The sequence below is a fragment of the Petaurus breviceps genome, unplaced genomic scaffold (assembly GCF_028583685.1).
Source record: "Petaurus breviceps papuanus isolate PSGF00001 unplaced genomic scaffold, PetGlider_PUasm1.0 90740, whole genome shotgun sequence".
Classification (NCBI taxonomy): domain Eukaryota; kingdom Metazoa; phylum Chordata; class Mammalia; order Diprotodontia; family Petauridae; genus Petaurus; species Petaurus breviceps.
In genome coordinates, this window is record NW_027187330.1 from 1,775,258 (window position 1) to 1,794,858 (window position 19,601).

General features: G+C 44.9%; 1 protein-coding gene across 1 annotated transcript in view; it reads right to left on the reverse strand.

Annotated features, from left to right (window-relative positions):
* Positions 1-19,601, reverse strand: part of SLIT1 (slit guidance ligand 1) — a 222,594-nt gene that overhangs the window by 13,644 nt on the left and 189,349 nt on the right. The window contains exons 24-31 of the mRNA XM_069067079.1: positions 18,595-18,666; positions 17,522-17,593; positions 8,966-9,129; positions 6,007-6,131; positions 5,585-5,682; positions 2,919-3,058; positions 2,287-2,380; positions 314-451 (exon numbers count right to left, since the gene is read on the reverse strand). Of these exons, the coding sequence (XP_068923180.1) occupies positions 314-451; positions 2,287-2,380; positions 2,919-3,058; positions 5,585-5,682; positions 6,007-6,131; positions 8,966-9,129; positions 17,522-17,593; positions 18,595-18,666 (903 nt within the window). The remainder of the gene's footprint in view (positions 1-313; positions 452-2,286; positions 2,381-2,918; positions 3,059-5,584; positions 5,683-6,006; positions 6,132-8,965; positions 9,130-17,521; positions 17,594-18,594; positions 18,667-19,601) is intronic.

Here is a 19,601-nt window from a genome sequence, read left to right on the forward strand (position 1 = left end):
CTGTGCCATGCCTGTCCTCATATCTCCAATGCCTAGCTGTAGTGAGCACTTGCTTCATTGAACCAAATCACAGAACTGAAGAATTTCTCTAACCCTCGTGCTGTCTCCTTGACTGGGAAGAAGCTGGGACATCCCAGACAAAAAGAGGGCCCTGTTTCTTTGATGCCAGAAAATCACCAGGCTTAGTGCAGTGCCTTCAGCAGAGGAGAAAACATTAGGATGCTGAATTCTGGACTTTCTTGCTTGCGCCTTCCTCAGGCTCTGGCTCAGATACTCTGAGTGTAGGTGGGACCTCTGGGTCCCTGATTCTTACCTGAATCCTTCTTCACAAAGGCAAGAGTAACCATTCACTTCGTCTACACATTGGGCGCCATGCTGGCATTGATGGTGTGTGCAGTCATTGTAGTTTAAGCTGCAGTTGTCACCCACGTAGCCTGGAGCACATTCACATCTGGGCAGAAGGGAAACTCCAGATTTACTCGCTGCTCCAAAGCCAAGACCATTGCCATCACCATCATCATCACCACCACCACCATCATCATTACTGTTGTTTATATGACACTTTAAGGTTTGCAAAGTGCTTTATAAATATTCTCTCATTTGGTCCTTATAACAATGCTGTAAGATAAGTGCTATCATCGTCCCATTTTACAGATGAGGAAACTGAGGCTGAACTAATAAGTATTTGAGGCAGGATTACAGCTTCATTTATCATTCAATTCCATTTAGAAAGAGTTCTAGCATAGGAACTAAACCTGTGATTTAATCGATACTGCTAAAGTAGGTCAGCAACTACCTTAGGACAAAGTAACTCAACAACCCTTTATGAAGTACTTACTAAGTGTCAGGAAATGATACAAAGAGATACAAAGAACAAGCCCCTCCCTCCTTTCCCTCCTCCGCCCCTGCCCCTCAAGGATGGGACATTTTAATGGAATGTTCTTATAGGCTTAGACAATTGCCCAGAGCAGAGGTGTCAAAAGCTAAGGGCAGAACCAGATTAAAAATGTAATTGGGAAATATTTAATAATATAAATAAAAATACAATAAAACATAGTTAAGATTACACTTAAATACTAAGTCAAAATGCAGCCCAGGAGAATCCTTACAGTTTGCTATTTGAGTTTAACACCACTGACCCAGGGCCCCAGGGGCTCAGTGGACTTGCCCAGGGTCACACAATCAGCACATGGTGGAAGAACCAGAACCCAGGTCTTCCTGGCTCCAAGTCCATTTCTCTATTCAACATGTCATGCTGGCTTTTGTTAGGAACATTTTTTTTTCTCAAATTGAGCTAAAATCCCTAAAATTTCCACTCCTAGTTCTTCCTCCTTGGGGCCTCCCCTTTCTACAAAACAACCAAGGGAAAAGTATTATCAAATCTGAATTCAAAGTTAACTCAGTGGCCATCTCCTCCAACGCATGCCTAAACAATAATCCCCTCTAAAAATACCCAATTAGTGGTCATCCAGTTTTTATTTGAAGAACTCCCTCCCTCCAGAGGCAGCCCAGCTGTTTGATTTTTGGATGACTCTTACTGTTTAGGTATCAAGTCTAAATGTGTCTCTGTTACTTCTTCCTAGTCCCTACCCTCTGGGGTCAAGCAGAGAAGAAATAAACATTTATTACTCTGTGCCAGGCCCTATGCCAAATATTTTACAAATATCTCATTTGTACAACAACCCTGTGAGGTAGGTATCCCCATTTTACAGTTGAGGAAACTGAGACAGATTAAGTGACTTGCCTAGGGTCACACAGCTACTAAGTAACTGAGGCTGTTTTTGAACTCAGGTCTTCCTGAATCCAGGCCCAGTGCTCAATCCACTAAACTACCCTACCCAGCTTCCTCTACAGAAAAGGTATCATCTCCCTCTTTTATGCAACAACCCTTCAAATAGCTGAAGATAGGTATCATAGGCACCCTAACTCTTCTCCAGACTAAACATTCCCAGTTCCTTTGACCAGTCCTCATATGACATGACCTCAAGGCCCTCTAACATCCTGGGTGCCATCCTTCAGATACTTTCTAGCTTACAAATATGTGGTTTTTAAAGCAAATGTCATTTGCAGATATATGGTAGAGGGAATTATTTTTTTTCAGGCATAGGTTGGACTAGATCACTGCTAAGGTCAACTCTAAAATTCTGTGATTCTGTTATCTGTTATCCTGATTAGCAACTGACGTGACATATGGACTTGGCAACCAAGTCAGAACCAAGTAGCCTAGGAAGGGGAGGGGGCACATTTAAGCAAAGGGAGGTGACCTATGGATTGGGAAACACTTACTTGGGCCCCTCAGGGGTACCAACACACTTGGCACCATGTTGACATGGGTTTAAGTCCAGAGAACAGAAGTCCACCAGCTGCTCACAGACCCTTCCTACAGAGAAAGAGACAAGACAGGGTGCCAACTTTACAGTCCCTATTAATCAGGGGCTTCCCTGGCCCACACTAAATCACAGGGCCATAGATACGGAGCTGGGAGAGACCCCAGAGGCCATCTAACCCAACCCCTTCATTTTACAGACAAGAGAAGTCAGGCACAGAGGGGATATGTGACTTGCTGAAGGTCACAGAGGTAGAAAGTGGCAGGGCTGGAATCTGAACCCAGATCTTGGCTCCAAATCTAGCACTCTCTCCATGATACCACTCTGCCTCCCCTGTAAGGAAGCAGGGCTGCTTCAGGCCACCGCCAGTCCTTGCTACTGTTGGGTGGTGAGGAGAGGCTTTGAGAGCTGATGAGCCAGGCCTATTCATCCCAAGACTACAGTTACTCGGATGCTTGAATTTGATTGTTTCTTATGTTGTCAGTTAAGGAGTGCAGGGGGCTCAGAAGTTAACAAGCCCTTTTTTGATCCTTTCCCCCTTAACATTCACAGACACAAACACTTAATCGTTCTCTCCTGTGAAGGTGGCACCTGTGTATTGAAGGGGGCATAAACATGTGTAGTTGTTGACTCCATCCACACAGATGCCCCCATTCTCACAGGCGTGATCTCTGCAGTTGTCTGTGTTCACCGCACAGGTTGGCCCCTCAAACCCCAATGGGCAGGAACACCTGCAAGGGACAAGAAAAAGCAGGTCAGCTTCCAGGCAGCAAGTAGTCTGAGTTTCTGGCTCACTTCTTGCTTCCTGTGCCTTTGGACATGCCACAGTTCTCCCAGTCAAAGCTGAGACCTCCCTTCTGAACACTAATTCCAATCGTGCCAGTGATATCCCAGGGCAAGATCTGCACCAGGAGTCAGGAGACCCCGGGTTTAGTCCCTCTAGTGCTACTTCTAAGCTGTGTGACTTTGGGCAAGACATTTTCCTTCTCTGAGCCTCATTTTTCTGATCTGTAAAATAAAGGGGTTGGACAAGATGATCTCAAAGTTCTTTCCAAACTTTAACACATCTAAGTCCTTCTCACTTCTGGAGTTAGAAGTGCTCCTCCTACCATGGGGGTAGGAGCCCAGAGGAGCTTCCTAACCTTCTTATCTCTTGTTCTTGTTCTAATGCTCCAGAACCCTGGACAGTGCTAATGCATGGAAGCTAGCAAACCAGTGTTCTGTGTATCCTATGACATTAAAAGCCTATTCCTCGGTTTTAGAGTCAGGCAGCCTGGGCCAGGGTCCCTTCCCCTCTCTGGGCCTCAGTTTTCTCATCTGTAAAATGAGGTGCTTGGACTAGATGCCCTCTTGAGTTTCATTGCAGCTTGAAGATCTGTGATCTTTGATACATATTGCCAGCAACTGCCAAATGGAATTAAGTGAGTTTGTGTGTGTGTGTGTCCTTCCTTATTTCTCAGAGGACGGAGCTATGGCTCTTCTGTCTTTTCTGCCCTACCTCCCACAGCGCCCCTCCCTGGCCCCACACACATATACACTGCCTCCATTTACAGTATGAGTGAAGGAAAGAAATCATGGTGCTTCTACTTCATCAAGAAACACCACAGCGTCCAGAAGCCTACCAAACTATCTGGTTTCTCCAAGATCTTTCACTCCAGTCCTTCGAGAAATGTTTATTCAGAACATGTGAGTCTAAGGGACCTTAGAGTTTATCCAATCCAACACCCCCATTTTGGAGATGAGAATACTAAAGCCCAGAGCAATGAGTGACTTGTCCTATACCACATGAGTCACCAGTGGCAGAGCCAAGAATTTGAACCCAGGTCCTTTGACTTCAGATCTAGTGATCTTTGACTGTACCACATTAAAAATCTGATCCTCTGGTCAAATTCTTATGGATGTCATGAAGTTCATGCTTAAGATTAAACTCCAGGCCCGATCCCTGCTCTCCTGCTCTGTGGCTAGTCCTTTTAGCTGTCTGCTCTAAACCAGCCCTGACATTTTTGCATCTTGATCCAAAAATCACTGTGAGCCTTAGGGAGGGAGCCTTTTTTTACTATGTCTGAGAGATGGACAGGGTAAATGCATTGATTGAGCTGCTCTGCTAAACCCCAAAGGAGAATCTATGCCTATTGTAAGGATGCTGGGTTTCCAAGGCGACGGGAAGAGAGGCCATTTAGCATTTTATTTTTTACATCTGGTAATTTGGGTTTGAAGAGATAGGTTTGGCCATCTCTGCTTCTTGATTCAACATCATTTTCCAGGCAGCACATTTGTTCTTTCCCTGATGGGGATTTATTTTCAGAAACTAATTATATTTCCCCAGAAAGACCCATGGCCTTGGGACTGAGGGCTGGAGAGGGAGAAGGCACTGAGATGCCTCAGCTGGGCACATGGCATTTGGCTTCTGCATACCTCCTGCTCCTGATGGATCAGAGATAGCCCTGATAGCAAGTTGACGGGTTCAGATCACAGAGAAAATCATTTTTGGATTAGGATTTCAGAGTTTAAAGGGACCTTAGAAATATCTAGTGTGACCTTTTAATTTCACTGAGAAGGAAAATAATTTGTTCAAGGTCACACAGCTAGTTTATAGCAAGGCCAGGAACAGAATTCAAACCTGCTGAGTCCTCAGGCCACTGCTCCTGTTGGCCTCCCACCCCCAGCTCCGATGAGGATCTCACTTCAGATGTACACCAGACATTCATGGCCTGGACCTGGCCTCTCACCTGCTCCTGAGCAGCTCTATTAGATGCTCTGAACAAGCCTGGCTAGAGTCATCCTGCTCTCTGATCTGGGGGCAAAGGGCAGCACCATATTTTGGGTGTGGGGGCAGCTGCCTCTCTCTCAATCATGTCATTCACTGCCAAGTATAGTGTCACACCAGCATGAGAATACATGCGGTGCTAGACACATAAATATGTTTGCCCTGAAGATGGTCTGCTCCCTTCACACTGCTGCTCTCTTTTCTGGTGGAATTCCCCTGGTCTTCTCCCTGATTTTCCTCTTTTCCAAGTTCATCTACAAGTCCTAGTTAGGACCCATTTTCTGAAGCCCATCATAGGCAGACTAGACTCTCAGCTCCTCCATGGTCTTTTGGGTCTATCCAGGTTTTAGATCATCTCTCCTACCAGGAACCTGGCCCTTACTTAGCCCAACCCCCATCAGAGAACTACCTTTCCTCCCCACAAGGCTAACCTGCTGCTACTTGCCCAAGATTGTCCTGGGGAGAGAAAGTAGACCCTTTGGGCACTCACGTGAACCCGGCTCCCTCTCCTGCTTGGGAGTGGCAGGTCCCGCCATTTTCACAAGGGCCACTGGAGCAACTGTTGAGTGATATTTCACAGTCTCTGCCCTGGGGAAGAGGAGGGGAAGGAGAAAGAAGAGGAGGAGGAGGAAGAGAAGGAGAAAGGAAAGGAGGAGGAGGAGGAGGAGGAGACAGTAAATCCAGGGAGACACAGGATCTGAAAAGACTAAAGAGACAGTTTGAGGGAAAGGTGGGGCCTGAAAAGGCTACAGACCATGAAAATTTCCTCCACCCAGTCCCCAGTTACTCTCCTAGTCCCAGTTCTGCAATACAGGCTCTGGGATCACAAGAGATCTCTGCCTGGAGCAACATGAGCAGTGATTTAGCCTGGGCCCTACCAGAGATCTGTACCAGATGCCCATCTCTGCCTACCTTGTAGCCGCTGGGACAGACACACCTATAGGAGTCCAGTGGGTCATTCTGGCAGGTTCCCTGGTTCAGACATGGGTTGGACAGGCAGGGGTTACATTTGGCTTGCACAGCCAGGGAGGGAGGACCTATGAGAGAGACCGGGAAAGGAATTTGTAAAGTCCCTTGGAGGGTCCCAAGAATGAGAGTCACTGTTATGTTCTTAGAATCCCATCTAATATGTCTCAGTTGGAAGAAGGAATATTTGACCTACAGCATATAAATAGCCTGGAAGCACTTTAGGAAAAAAAGACTTTCCTTTCTGCCATCTCCCTCCCTCTGGCTCACACCTACCCATTGACTTGCAAACTCACTCATCCTGAAAAAAATAATATATTCTAAGTACAGGTGTGTTCTGGAAGTATAGATCCCTTCTTTGGTATCTTGACGGAAGGTAGGTGACACCATAGTGCACAGTGACCCTGGGCAAGTCACTTAACCCTATTTGCCTCAGTTTCCTCACCAATAAAATGAACTAGAGAAGGAAATGACAAACCATTCCGGTATCTTAGCCAAGAAAGCCCCAAAAGGGGTCATGAAGAATCAGACACAACTGGAGAACAACTGCAAAGATCAATATCTGGAGATATGTTTCTGTAAGAGTGCCAATTTTGGAAACAGTTATAACTGCAAAGGGGCATCCATCCCCCATAGAAATCCAGTCAACCAGGAAGGATACAAGATGGAGGTCAACCTGTGTTCGAGTTTGGAGCAAGGAAGGTGGTTGGGGGAGGCCAACTGTTCTGCAGTTTTGTTCTTCTGTCCCCTGATGAGCAGGTCAGCAGAGAAGAGAGTCATGGGACCACCATGGGCCACCTGAAACCTCTCTTCCTCTCACACAGACTTTGCTTCTACCAGTAAGTTCCAGGACTTGGCCTGCTAATTCCTTGGTTTTTGTATTTGTTTGTTTTGTTTTCACAACCATTACCCTTTTTCTGGACTAGGTCCATTACTACTCAAAGTTCTTGGCTACAGTAGGAGGATGCAGTCTACAGTAACTGCCGAATCTCTGAAATCACATGCAGCCCATTTTTAGGGGTTGTTTCTGAGAGATTTTCCTGGTAACATCTACAGGAAAAATATAGAAGGGTTTTAAAATAAATAAAGGGGGGAAGCAACAGTTATTTAAGTCTTTGAAGCCAACATCTGTCTATGTAAGAAGAGCTAGACCTCACTCCTCATCAGCCCTGCTCCTTACTCTGTCATTCTCTGAAGCCCATTTCCCAGATCTTATCCCCAGAGTCAGCCCCACTAAACCCTGTACAATTATAACCAAAGTGGGCCTGGAAAAAGAGATCTGAGAAAGCATCCTCCCCTCTTCTCTGCAGAGGCAAGGAATATAAACAGAAAACATGGTGTACACTGTTGGATTTAGCTGATGTGTTAATTTTGCTCAAGTGCTTTTCTTTGTTTTTAAAAATAAATTATTGTTGTAAGGAATACAACAATATTTTTTGGGTGGAGGGGATATACTGAGGAATTTAGGTGGAATTTGTAAAAACAATATAAATAATTTATCATTCCCTTCTTATTTGGAGCTAGGTTCTAATGGAACTCTCTCTTTGAGAAAGAACCATCACCTGAAATCTCCCCCCTCCCTCCCTTCTTTCTGATAGATGCCACCATGGGGACCTTAGGCACTAATGATGGGTCTGGGGCCAGAGAGATTATTATACAGACTAATGGTGAAAACTTGGGGGTCACGTGTTAATGTGCTGTAGGGACCAATAGGCACTAATGGTGGGACCAGACTCATAATGAGTAAGCCCTCCCAATGCTGCTAATTGAAATGCTTTGGGGATCACAGGGACTAATGGTGGTACCATGGGGAGTGTAAGCACTAATGCTGGAACCATCAGCACTAATGGTGGGCCCATAGGTGTTAACAGTAATAATCATAGCCAAGACTTATGTAGTGCTTTAAGGTTTACAAAGCATTTTATGTACATTTTCTTATTTTATAACCACATAAGGTGACACAGATATTATTACTATTACCATTTGACAGATGAGGAAGCTGAGTCTGAGGGAGGTTTAGTGACTAAACCTAAGTCTCACAGCTAGAACATATCTGTGGCAGAATTCAAAACCAATTCTTCCTGATATAAGTCTAGTCTCTCTACCACTCCAGGATACTTAATGATAGAACTATTGGGACTCCAAAGAGATAATAATTTCTAATAATGGACATCAAGGGACCAAAAGCACCAAGACTGGGGCTGTCAGTTGCCTCCAAGAAGGCAGTTTTATCCTGGAGAAAATTACTCCAGACTGGTGGTCTCCATATCAGGCATCTCTTGCTTCTAAAAGAAAGGTCTTCTTGGCCCATTTTCCACAGTCAGGGAGTGATTTGCCTCTGTTCTTTTTGCCTCTAATTTGCATCTGTTCCATGTAGTTCCTTGGGCAGGGCATTTGTCTCCATTACGGACCAAGCTCATGCCCAGCCCTGTTCTCTGCTCTTGCTGGAATGCCCTCCCCTTTCCTTTCTAACCTACCTAGATCCTACCCATCCTTTAGGACAAGCTTTGTCTTACAACATTGTCCAGCCCCTTCCATGGTTCATGGAACCACGTTAGACCACAAGGCAGGAGACGTGGGTGTCAGTCTAGCCACTAACTAGCTGCCTGACCTCAAGCAAATCATTCAACTTCAACACATGTATTATTCACTGCTGTGTACAAATCACTCTGATCAAGTGATACGGGGAGATAAAAGAATGAAGAACAACTCCATCTGTGCTAGCTGCATCCAGGATAGGAAAGTCCCCTGAGACCCTGGTGCTTGCCTTTGGAGGCAGGATGCAGGTACATATAGACACACTGCCTGGAGACTATACCATTGCCCCAGCAATACAGAAAAGGAAACGGGAAGCCTGGGGAGACCAGAAGTGTGTGTTAAAGGAGAAGAAAGGAGAGAAGCTCACCTTGGCATTCAAACTTCTTGGCAGGAGTCGTGAGGAGCAGTTTGCCTTCCATATCGGGGGGTCCAGCACATCGGGCAATACCAGGTTCCTTGTAACCTGTTTTGACCCAACTGGAGAGCCAGCGAAGGTGGCAGTTACAGTAAAGTGGATTGGCTCCAATGGCCCTGGAACCAAGAGGGCAGAGAGATTGGCATTAAAATCATAGGAGCCCTAGAGTAGAACACTCAAATCTGGAATGTGAGAACATTGTCACACTGAGTGATAGAATAGAATAGAATAGAATAGAATAGAATAGAATAGAATAGAATAGAATAGAATAGAATAGAATAGAATAGAATAGAACTTAGATGGCATCTAGTCCATTCCCTTTTGCAGTTGGGTAATTATGGCTCCTGAGCATTAACAATAATTCATTTATTCAGCAAACTGAGCACCATCCATCTCTCCTACCCCCTGACATGGGGCACTATGAGACTTGCAAAGAACTTCATAAATATATCACCAGGGGTGGCCGGGTAGCACAGTGAGTAAGAGCACCGGCTCCAGTGTCAGGATGACCTAGAGATTGAATCCCGGGCTCAGACACTTAGCACCCACCCAGAAACACCTGGCTGTGTAACCTTGAGCAAGTTACTTAACTCCGATTGCTTAAAAAAAACAAATAAATAAATAAATATATCACCTGTGAACATCACAATAGTCTTGTGAAGTAGGAACTACAGGCATTTTTATTCCCATTTTATAGAAGAGAAAACTGAGTCACAAGAGAGGTTAAATAACTTTTCCCATGGAAGAAACTTGCCACTATCTTCAATTTATATTTGTTACTCTGGGTAGCAACCTCTAGAACCAAGTAAAACAATTCTAATCCCTATTCCCTGTGAAACTCCTCAAGATATTTAAAGATGCTTTTCTTCCCTCTAGAAAGTTAACATTTCTTCTAAGGACTGTGATATCATCATTTGGAGTTTTTTGTTTTAAGATGCAACATAGGTGCCAGAGATCATATCTAAAGCCAAGTCTTCCCAGCTCCAAGGCCAGCACTAGATGGGTCATATGTTGCTGCTTTTCTACATGCTTGGTACTGTGTTAGGACCCATGGAGAAGACAAAGACTTACAAGATATGGCCCTTTCCCTTCATGCAAGAGGTTACTGCACTAGATACATAGCTACAAAATGGGACGGTAGTGGCCCTGGGAGTCAGGAGCCATTTCTAATAATGGTTCAAGCTTGAGAGGTTTTTTTCAACTCCACTGCTAACAGTTTTCTGTAATCTATTGAGATTGCGACCAAGGAGTGAGTCTGTTCCCCTTCCATGAGACAGAACCATGGATAGGTCTATACACATTAGGAGGATGGGAAAATCCTCCAGTGTGCTATGGGAATGTAGATCCAAGAATCTAAGGTTTCAGTGAGTCAGAACAAGCACTCCCCACCCCCGCCCTCCCCCCCCCCCCAGATTCCCTAGCCCTGATCAGACAGTGTCAAGCCTTTGGTGCTCTGATCTGGCCACTCTATGGAGAGAACCTGCTAGCAGTTACTATTTTGCCCAGGGCTGGGAATCAAGAGACCTGGGGATATATTTGCTGTGGACTTTGGGCAATCCACTTAACATCTCTGGGACTCAGCATCCTCATCTGTAAAATGAAGGCAAATGTAACAATAAATGAGACGATAAAGCCCCCCTCCAGTTCAAATAGTATGTGTATCTGTGTTGCCAAGGATATATTCTGTTACCAATATAACTCTCCCCTTGGAAACCTGAAGAAACAGGCTTTAATCAAATCAGTCGCTGACAAAGAAATACCCTCCTTCAAGTGACCCACCCTAAGAGGACCGTCACTTCAATCTCTGATTTACTGAAGGACCTATTCAAAACTGTACCTCAGTTTAACCATATGTGAAAAAAAAATCCACCTGAAGGCAATCAATACAATTCACTCATTGAGAATTTACAATATGCAAAACACATCATAGGCATTAAAGGGCTTTGAGGGAGGGAGGGGAACACCACTGGAATGATACCCCCAGCCTGTGAAGACCCATAAAGCCACATTCTAGACAGATGTCAGAGTGGGAAGAGACCTCAAAGATCATCTTGTTCAACCTTTTTTTACTGATGGATAAAGCTGAGGTCCAGAAGCAGGAAAGTCATTTTTCCTAGAGCACACTTCTAGTGGATAGCAGAGCTGGGATAAGAACACAATTTTCTTGACCACCAATGCAGTGGTCTCTCCACTTCACCAGATAGCCTCTCTTGAGGATTCTGAAACCAGAAGGATCAGAAGGTTCAAAGATTTTGATTTGAAAGAGACCCTGGAGGTCACCTGCTCCAAAACCCTCATTTTACAGCAGGGGAAACCAAGATCTTAAGTGACTCATCCAAAGGCAGGGCTGGGATTCAAACCCAGACCTTCTGTGTCCAAACTTAACATGATGCACCATGAAAAAACTGGTCCCTGGCCTGCCTGTCACTGGAATAGAAATGATTCCGGATCACTGAGAATGAGTTTGGGGGAGCAGTTGCTAAGAGGTCTATGATTCTGTAAGTAAAGCAGATAATCATATTTAAGTCAGCTGAGGGCCATCCCTCTGTTCACCTCCCACAAATAATCACTGCTGCTTCAAAGGGTCTTTTTGATGCTTCATGGAAACTTATCGTTGGGGGTATTGAGGCAGTAGCCTATGTCTTGGGACTGCATTTTCTCTCTCCTGGCCAGAAATACCTGAAAGAACCATATAAGATCTGGGAGACAAAGGGTGTTTTGTGCTAGTGTTTTATGAACTGGCTCATTATATTGTGGTTGCAGAGATAAGTCATCCAGCAAGGAAAAGGCAAATAATGGGGGAGGGGCAAAGCACGGACAAGGAAGGAAGTGGAGAGTGGAATGGGGAGTGGGGGAGGGGAATAAGAGCTAGCATTATATAACTCTTTAAGGGTTGCAGAGCTTCTCATGTATGTTTTCTCATTTGATCCTTTACAGATGGGGAAGCAGGCTGAGAGAGATTAAAGGGACATGCCAACACAGCTGACTGGGGGTCCTATGCAGGATCTGAACTCAGGTCTCCCTGACTCCCAAGTCTGATACTCTCTCCACAGTGCCATCTGGCTGCCTGAAGGAAAGTGAAGAAGGAAGGAAGGAAGGAAGGAAGGAAGGAAGGAAGGAAGGAAGGAAGGAAGGAAGGAAGGAAGGAAGGAAGGAAGGAAGGAAGGAAGGAAGGGAGGGAGGGAGGGAGGGAGGGAGGGAGGAAGGAAGGAAGGAAGGAAGGGAGGGAGGGAGGAAGGAAGGAAGGGAGGAAAGAAGGGAGGGAGGGAGGAAGGAAGGAAGGAAGACAGCCTTCCAAATAAGATCTTCTGGCCACAAAGCAATATGATTGCAGGGGTTATAGAATCCCTGGAAGTGACCTAAGAAACCAGTTAGTCCAAGTCATATCTGAGCAAAACTCATGTCCAACAAGTGTCATCCAGTCCTCACTAGCGGACCTCCAGTGAGGTGCACCCCATTACCTCCTGAGGAGTTCATTTGACTTTTGGATAGCTCTAAGTATTAGGAAATGTGTCCTTTCTTTGAACCTGTTTGCCTTTCTATAATTTCTACTTTTTGAACCCTGCAGAACAAGTTGAATCTCTTCTCCCTGTTATTGGCCTCTCTGATACTTGAATACACATATCATGTGCTCTCTCCCCTGAAAAAAATCTCTTCTCTAAGCTAAACATTCCATTCCTTCATTCAAATTATCCATGGCATGATTTCCAGTCCTTCCATCATCTTGTTAAAGGCAGCCATGTAGTTTCCTTGATGTCTCCTCACTTATCTTGACTTTAAACACCCTGTTAACTTCTGTTGCTCTGACCTTCCTAAGCTATGTTCCTGAGTCTTTTTCTCTGTGGGTCTGTGTTCATGTTCCCTTGGAGGATGTGCGACCCTGGCGAAGTCTTGGGATGCTGGGCTATCCCTGAAAAACTGAATCCACACATTGAAGCTGCCCAAAGTGTTGGACATAGAGAGACAGAAGGGTTTGGCAATCATGGATCTGGGCCACAAGGTCAGCAGCAATGGACAGCTGCTTCTTTTGCTGGAGCATGCCTGTGTCAGAGGTCACGGGAGCCTAGGATCCACTAGACTCACTGAGGTGTGGGGAGGAAAGCTCTGTGTAAATCTTAAGGTATTTTGTGTGCGTGTGCATATGTGTGTGTGTTCTTGTCCGTGAGCAATTGGTAGGAAAACCAGAAGCCAAAATAATATTATAACATGGAATATTTGTACTTAGAGTCAGCATAGTCTGACCAGAACACTGGATCAGGAACCAAGAGTCCTGGACTCTATTTCCATTCAATGGCTGGCTTATGGGACATTGGCAAGTCATTTCCACTCAAACTGTATCTTCCCTTTTGAAAAGCCAAAAGGAGACCCAGTGGAAAGAGCTCCCCACTTGGAGTCAGAAAGACCTGAGTTTGATTCTGCCTTCAGATGCTTCCCAGCTGTGAGGCTCTGGGCAAGTCTCCTAGCCTCTCTCAGCCTGTTTCCTGTCTCTGTCTCTGTCTTTGTCTCTGTCTCTTCTTTCCTCAGTTTTACAAGAATGATAACTCTTACCTCCCAGGGTCATTCTGAGAATCAAATGAGATCGTGGATATAAAGCAAACCATAAAGTACTATATTTATGTCAGGTAGCATTATTATAAGCGATTATCTGTTTTCAGACAGGACATTCTTACTGAGTGTTTTACAAATAGCAAAGATAGGTATTTACCCTTGTTCAATACTTCCTTTCAACCCCAAGGAAACAAAATGAAGAAAATAAATTTTATTCAATTCAGCAAACATTTATTACACATCAACTGTGTGCAAGGTCCTTTGCATACACAGGGATCCAAAGACAGAAAACAGAAAGACAACATTCAGCTGAGAGGAAAGCACAGTAAACACTATTCTGGGCACCTCCCAATGGGACCAAGGTGACTCCGGAACTCCGGGCAAGAATCTGGGTGGTTGCACAAAGTGAGAACCCACCCCCCGTGTCGTAAGAGAAGACTGTGCAGTATCAGAAGCCTGTGACTATCCCACACCAAGTCCCTTCTCTTGCTGTTACCTCAGGCATTTGACTCTTGTATCTCTCACTGACCACCGTCCATATGACCATGCACAGGCCCACACACACGCTTCTGGGACAGAGCCTGGTCTACATCTGCACAGAGCAGCCCGTGTCTGCCCAGCCCACTCCCCTTTTCATTCCCCCCCCCCCATCTATTGCTTCTCATGTTCCTGACACAGAGAAGGACAAAAGCATCTGCCTGGAGCACAAACAGTTAGAATTCCCCACCAGCACAACCACCACTGTCAAGGCCTCTGAAAACTAAGAGAGAGGGGGGGGGGGGGGGGAATGGGGTCATGCAGAGAGCTGCCGCCTGGAAGTCAGGGGACCAAGGCTCCCTCCTTCACCAACCCACTGCATGACCTTGAGTGGGTCAGTTTTCCGGTCTAGAGTTTCCTTGTGGGTAACATAAGGAAATTAGACTAGCAGATCCCTAGGGTCTCTTTGAACTCCAAATAAAACTTTTATCTCTCTCTCTCTCTCTCTCTCTCTCTCTCTCTCTCTCTCTCTCTCTCTCTCTCTCTCTCTCTCTCTCTCTCTCTCTCTCCCTCTCTCTCCCTTCTGTCTCTGTCTTTTTCTCTGTTTCTGTCTCTCACTCCCTCTGTCTGTTTTTCCTTTCTCTTCTCTTTTCTCTCTCTGTGCCTCTCTCCTTTCTCTCTGTGTCCCTCTTTTCTCTCCATCTGACTCTCTCCTCACCTCTGTCTCTCCTTTCTCTCTATGTATCTCTCCTTTCTGTCTCTGTCCTTTCTGTTTCACACACACATGTATGCATGCATGAACGTACACACACTACCCAGACCTGTTTGTTACTTTTAGTTAGCTTGGGTTTTTTGTTTGTTTGGTTGGTTTTTGTCTTTAGATATAAGAGGTATTTCTTTATTCTCAAAGCTAGCGTAAGCACTGTGGAAGATAACTGTTTTCTCTTTGACACATCCTTGTACCAGCCAAAACCCAGAGATTCCTGTAAACAATTGAACTTTGTGACCAGGCTTGGACAGACTCAGCCAAGACGCTGACATCTGAACAGATCTGTACGATCCGTATTTATCGACTGTCTCCTGACCAGTCTTCTTACTCCTCCCAAAGAAGGAATTTGAATTTGCAGACAGAAGCTGTGACTCTTCTGTGTCTCTTTGTCTCTGTGGGGTTTTTTCCTTTTATAAAATGCAAGATTGAATACTTAGCCTCTGAACTGGAAGCTGGGGACAGAAGCACAGTGTCCCTGACTATTGTTTCATTTTTATGTCAATTCAAAAAGGTCACAAACACAGGCCCCAATTCAAGAAAAACCCAGCCAGAAGCTATCATAGGCACTGGAACTCAGCCCCTTTTACTGCCCACAAGGACAGTGGGGGTGTCTGCACAGAGCCAGGGAGCCCAAGAGGGCAGGCTCCATTCTGTAGGTGGGGACTTCATGGTGGCAGCAGCCTGCTTGGAACCACAGCCTGGCATCAGGGGAACCTGGGAAGCAGGGCACCCACTCAGCAGCCAGAGGCACCTTTGTCCTTAAAACCAGGAAGCTGGAGCTGAAGAAACTCAAATCAGGAATCTGCAGCTGGCTCTCAGGGATGCCAGGGCCAGACCCAGAAGAGGCAGAATTCTGGAAAACTGCCCAGTTGTATAGCTTCCCTTTAACACTGCCAGGGGCATGAGGGATTCCTTCAGACCTGGCTAGATTGTGAAATCTACCCCTGCCAGCTTTATACTTACCCTCTCCAGTCATGGCTTTCTCTATCTGTAAAATAGGACTATATTGTGTATGCATGCATGCATATACACATGTACTTGTATGCATGTATACATACAATACACATTAACCTCTCTAGTCATGTCTTTCTCTATCTGTAAAATAGTAGACATGTGTATGTATGTACACATGCACATGTATGTATGCATGCATAAATACAATACACCTTGCCCTCTCTGTTCATGGCTTTTTCTATCTGTAAAATAGGAGTGTATTGTGTATGCATGTACACATGTACATATATGTGTGTATGTATACATATAATACACCTCACCCTCACTGGGCATTTTTTCTCTATCTGTGAAATGGGAATTAAAGGTGTGTCTGTGTGTGTACATATATGTGTTTATATATGTATGTATGTTGTTCAGTCATTTTTCAGTTATGCCCAACTCTTTGTGACCCCATTTGGGGTTTTCTTGGCAAAGATACTGGGGTGGTTTTCCATCTCCTTCTCTAGCTCATTTTACATATGAGGAAACTGAGGTAAACAGGGTTAAGTGACTTTCCCAGGGTCACACAGCTAGGAATTGTCTGAGGCTGGATTTGAACTCAGGTTCTTTCTGACTCCAGGGTTGGAACTCTAACCACTGAGCCACATACATGTGCCTTATATGTACATACACACAGGTGTGCATAGACATGTACACATAGGTGCACATTATGTGTACATATAGAAACATATTATATTCCCATTTTACAAAGAAAGCAATGACCAGTGACAGGGGCAGAATGGCGGGATTTCTACTGTCTCAAGGCAGTAGAACCAAGAAACATCTATTTTCCCTGACATCGACTTCTTATTTCCTTCCCTGAACCTCATCTAACACATGTCCTGCTCTGTTTTACAGTACACTCCTCTGTGAATGCTCCCCTCCCCCATGGCCCATTAGATTATCAGCCATAAAAGTGCAGGCACTCTGGTTTCTTCTGTCTTTGGGTCCTATCTCATCCCTCATACAGCTTCGGTTCTTCACAAATGTCTGAACTAAGTTGAATGTATCCCAAACATCCCAGTTTCTTTTCATTACCTTTATGAATTTATCACAATTTTATTTGGAGGAAGGGGAGAAGCTGGTGCTATTTTCAACCTGTGGCCCCCTGGCTACTAAGTCCCACAAAGCTTATATCTCTTATGTGAAATAGGACTTCCTGCCTCATCAGAAAACATTCTCTGATCAGTGTTCTAAGGGAGCCATTTAAAGCTGCCGGGTAGCACTAGAGGGCTGTGGGAAATGACAAATGGAAAGGAACACTGGTAACGAACAGTCAGCCTGTCTGCCCCAGCTATCTCTACACGTTGGAATGAATAAATGGAAGCTTCCATTTCTTATTCATCTTTGTGTCTTTTTCAGTGTTTAATGCTCTCAAATTGTACCTGCAGAATTGAGCTGAATAACTTGGATAAGCAGGTAGGTGGCACGATGGATAAAATGCTGCTGCACCTGGAGTCAGCAAGACCTGAGTTCAAATCCTATGTCAAACACTTACTCTTTGACCCTGGGAAAATGTGCCTCTGCAAGGATAACAACAGCCCCCACCTCAGAGAGTTGTTGTGAAGACCAAATGAGAGAACATCTTGAAAAATGCTTTGCTAACCTTAAAACAGTATAAAAATGCCTATTTTTTTACTTTAAAAATTTTCTTGCCCTGGTCCCGCTTAAAAACCAAAAGGGGCCCCCAGGAAGGGAAATATCTGCAGCGAGGTACTTACAGATGAGAAAGGGAGGTCACGTCAGTGAATATGCCCTCACGGAGAGTGGAGATGTCGTTGCCATGGAGAGACCTGAGGAGACCACAATCGACTATTAGTATCATTCCCAAAAAGACAGGCGCCACCAATTTGCAGAAACACAGAACCAGGCTGATGGTTAAAACTGGAAACAAGGGGTTGGCTTCTGACAAGCTGGACCTTGAGTGTGTGCAGGCACAAGAATACCCCTGTCCAGGGCTCCAAGGTCCACGTCTGACCAGCTCATGGCTGTCCCCTTGGAGGCCACAGTGTTATTGATCAGGGAGACAGCTGAGAGAAGGGTCTTTGTTCAACAGCCCCACTCCTACTCATCCTCATCTGTACTAGCTCCAGTGTGACTGTAGGCAAGTCACTGGTGACTCTGAGACTTGTTTTTGTTGTTTTTTTGTTTTTGTTTTTGTTTTTTGCCTGTAAAACAGAGATGAAACTTGCACTACCTGCCTCGGAGAGATGTTGTTCTGACTGGTCTTTTGCTTTTTAGGAAAATGCTTTGAAGAAAACTTGTTATAAAGTGCAAAGCACTCAATAAATGTGATCTACTTAGAGTATAATTTTCTTCAGGGAAAGAAGGATATTAGATCCCTTAAGAAGGTATATGTATTTGTACCACTGAGAGGGGAATACGTAAGCGAATTTTCCTTGCTAACCCACGTCTACATCCTACATGCCAGTCAATGCAGACACCACCTTTCTGACCACATACAACTTGGTTATTTTTGGCAAAGTATTCTCATTTATCTCCACTGATTCAGCCTGGCAGTTGTGACTTAGAGTCTTAGACAGCTGTGCCAGGGCCATCGACAACTCAGACAACTGCTCAGAGTCATAGAGCTTGTATGAGTTGGAAGCAGAACAACACAGATTTTCCTGACTCCAAGGCCAGCCCTCTAAGCATGACCTCCATGCTGGGCTAGAGGGCTTAAGGGAAGGGCTCATTTCTCCCCACTATATGGGTGGGAGGATCCATTTTTCAGCAGGTAGACCAACCAGAGTAGCTTCTCCTAGAGGAGATGAGAAGAGACAAAAGGACTTACAGCAGCCGGAGAGAGCGGAGTCCTTCAAAGGCCAGTGGTGGGATGCACTGGAGGGAATTATAGCTGAGAATCCTGTGAAGAGGAAAAGGAGGCACTCAGAGACTAAGAGAAGAGTCACACATGAAACATTTAATCTCTCTGGATTCAAGTGGTTGACTTTTCTCGTGTTTTCCTCCTTCTCCTCCTCCTCCTCCTCCTCTTCCTCCTACTTCTCAAATAAAGCATCTACCTGTGAATGGTAGTATCTGAAGAGCTAAACACAGTAAAATTTAAATCTAAGGCAGACAGGGGAACAGATGTTATTAGTTAAGGGCATAGAGTTAAATGAATGAGCAAACAGTGAATAAGTATTAAACTAGATAGAGTATTTACACTGTGTGCAAACAAAGGAATCAGTGCCCTCTGACAGTTTACACACTGGTCGCTGCCAAGATCACCAAGAGGATGCCTGCCAGCTACTGAGACAGCCTCCCAGAAACTCAATGACTTTTTCCCATCTAAGTAAGACATGACAGCTGAGGAAGTACCAAGTTGCCCAAATACCACAGATGCTTAAAAATTGGGCCCAAGTAACTCAGTAACCCTTCAGGAAGACAAGTGTGGGTACAGGCATATTAAGTACCTTTGCAGACCTGGAAGCCCTATGTAAATGCCAGGTGGTTTTTAAAAAAATCATATCAGTGTAGGTTGTGCAAGGGTGTCAGGGAGCTACATGCTATCGGGGATGGGAGAAAATGGCCATTTAGCTCTCTCTCTGAACTTCAGGCACATTCTGGGCTTAGGAAAAAAGCAGAAAAGATAGATGGGTTGGACAGGAATCTTCTGAAGAGGGAAGAGAGGAGAGGAGGTGTGCAGGGCTTTCCTGTGCAATTCCTCTCGCCTGTTGTCACCACCCTACTGTTTGTCCCTGGTCTATCTCTCTGATTTCAGACAGATTTAAGGAGAAACAAATTAAGCTCAATCTGTTCTCTGGCTCTTAGCTGTAAGAAGGAGATGATGTGTTGAAG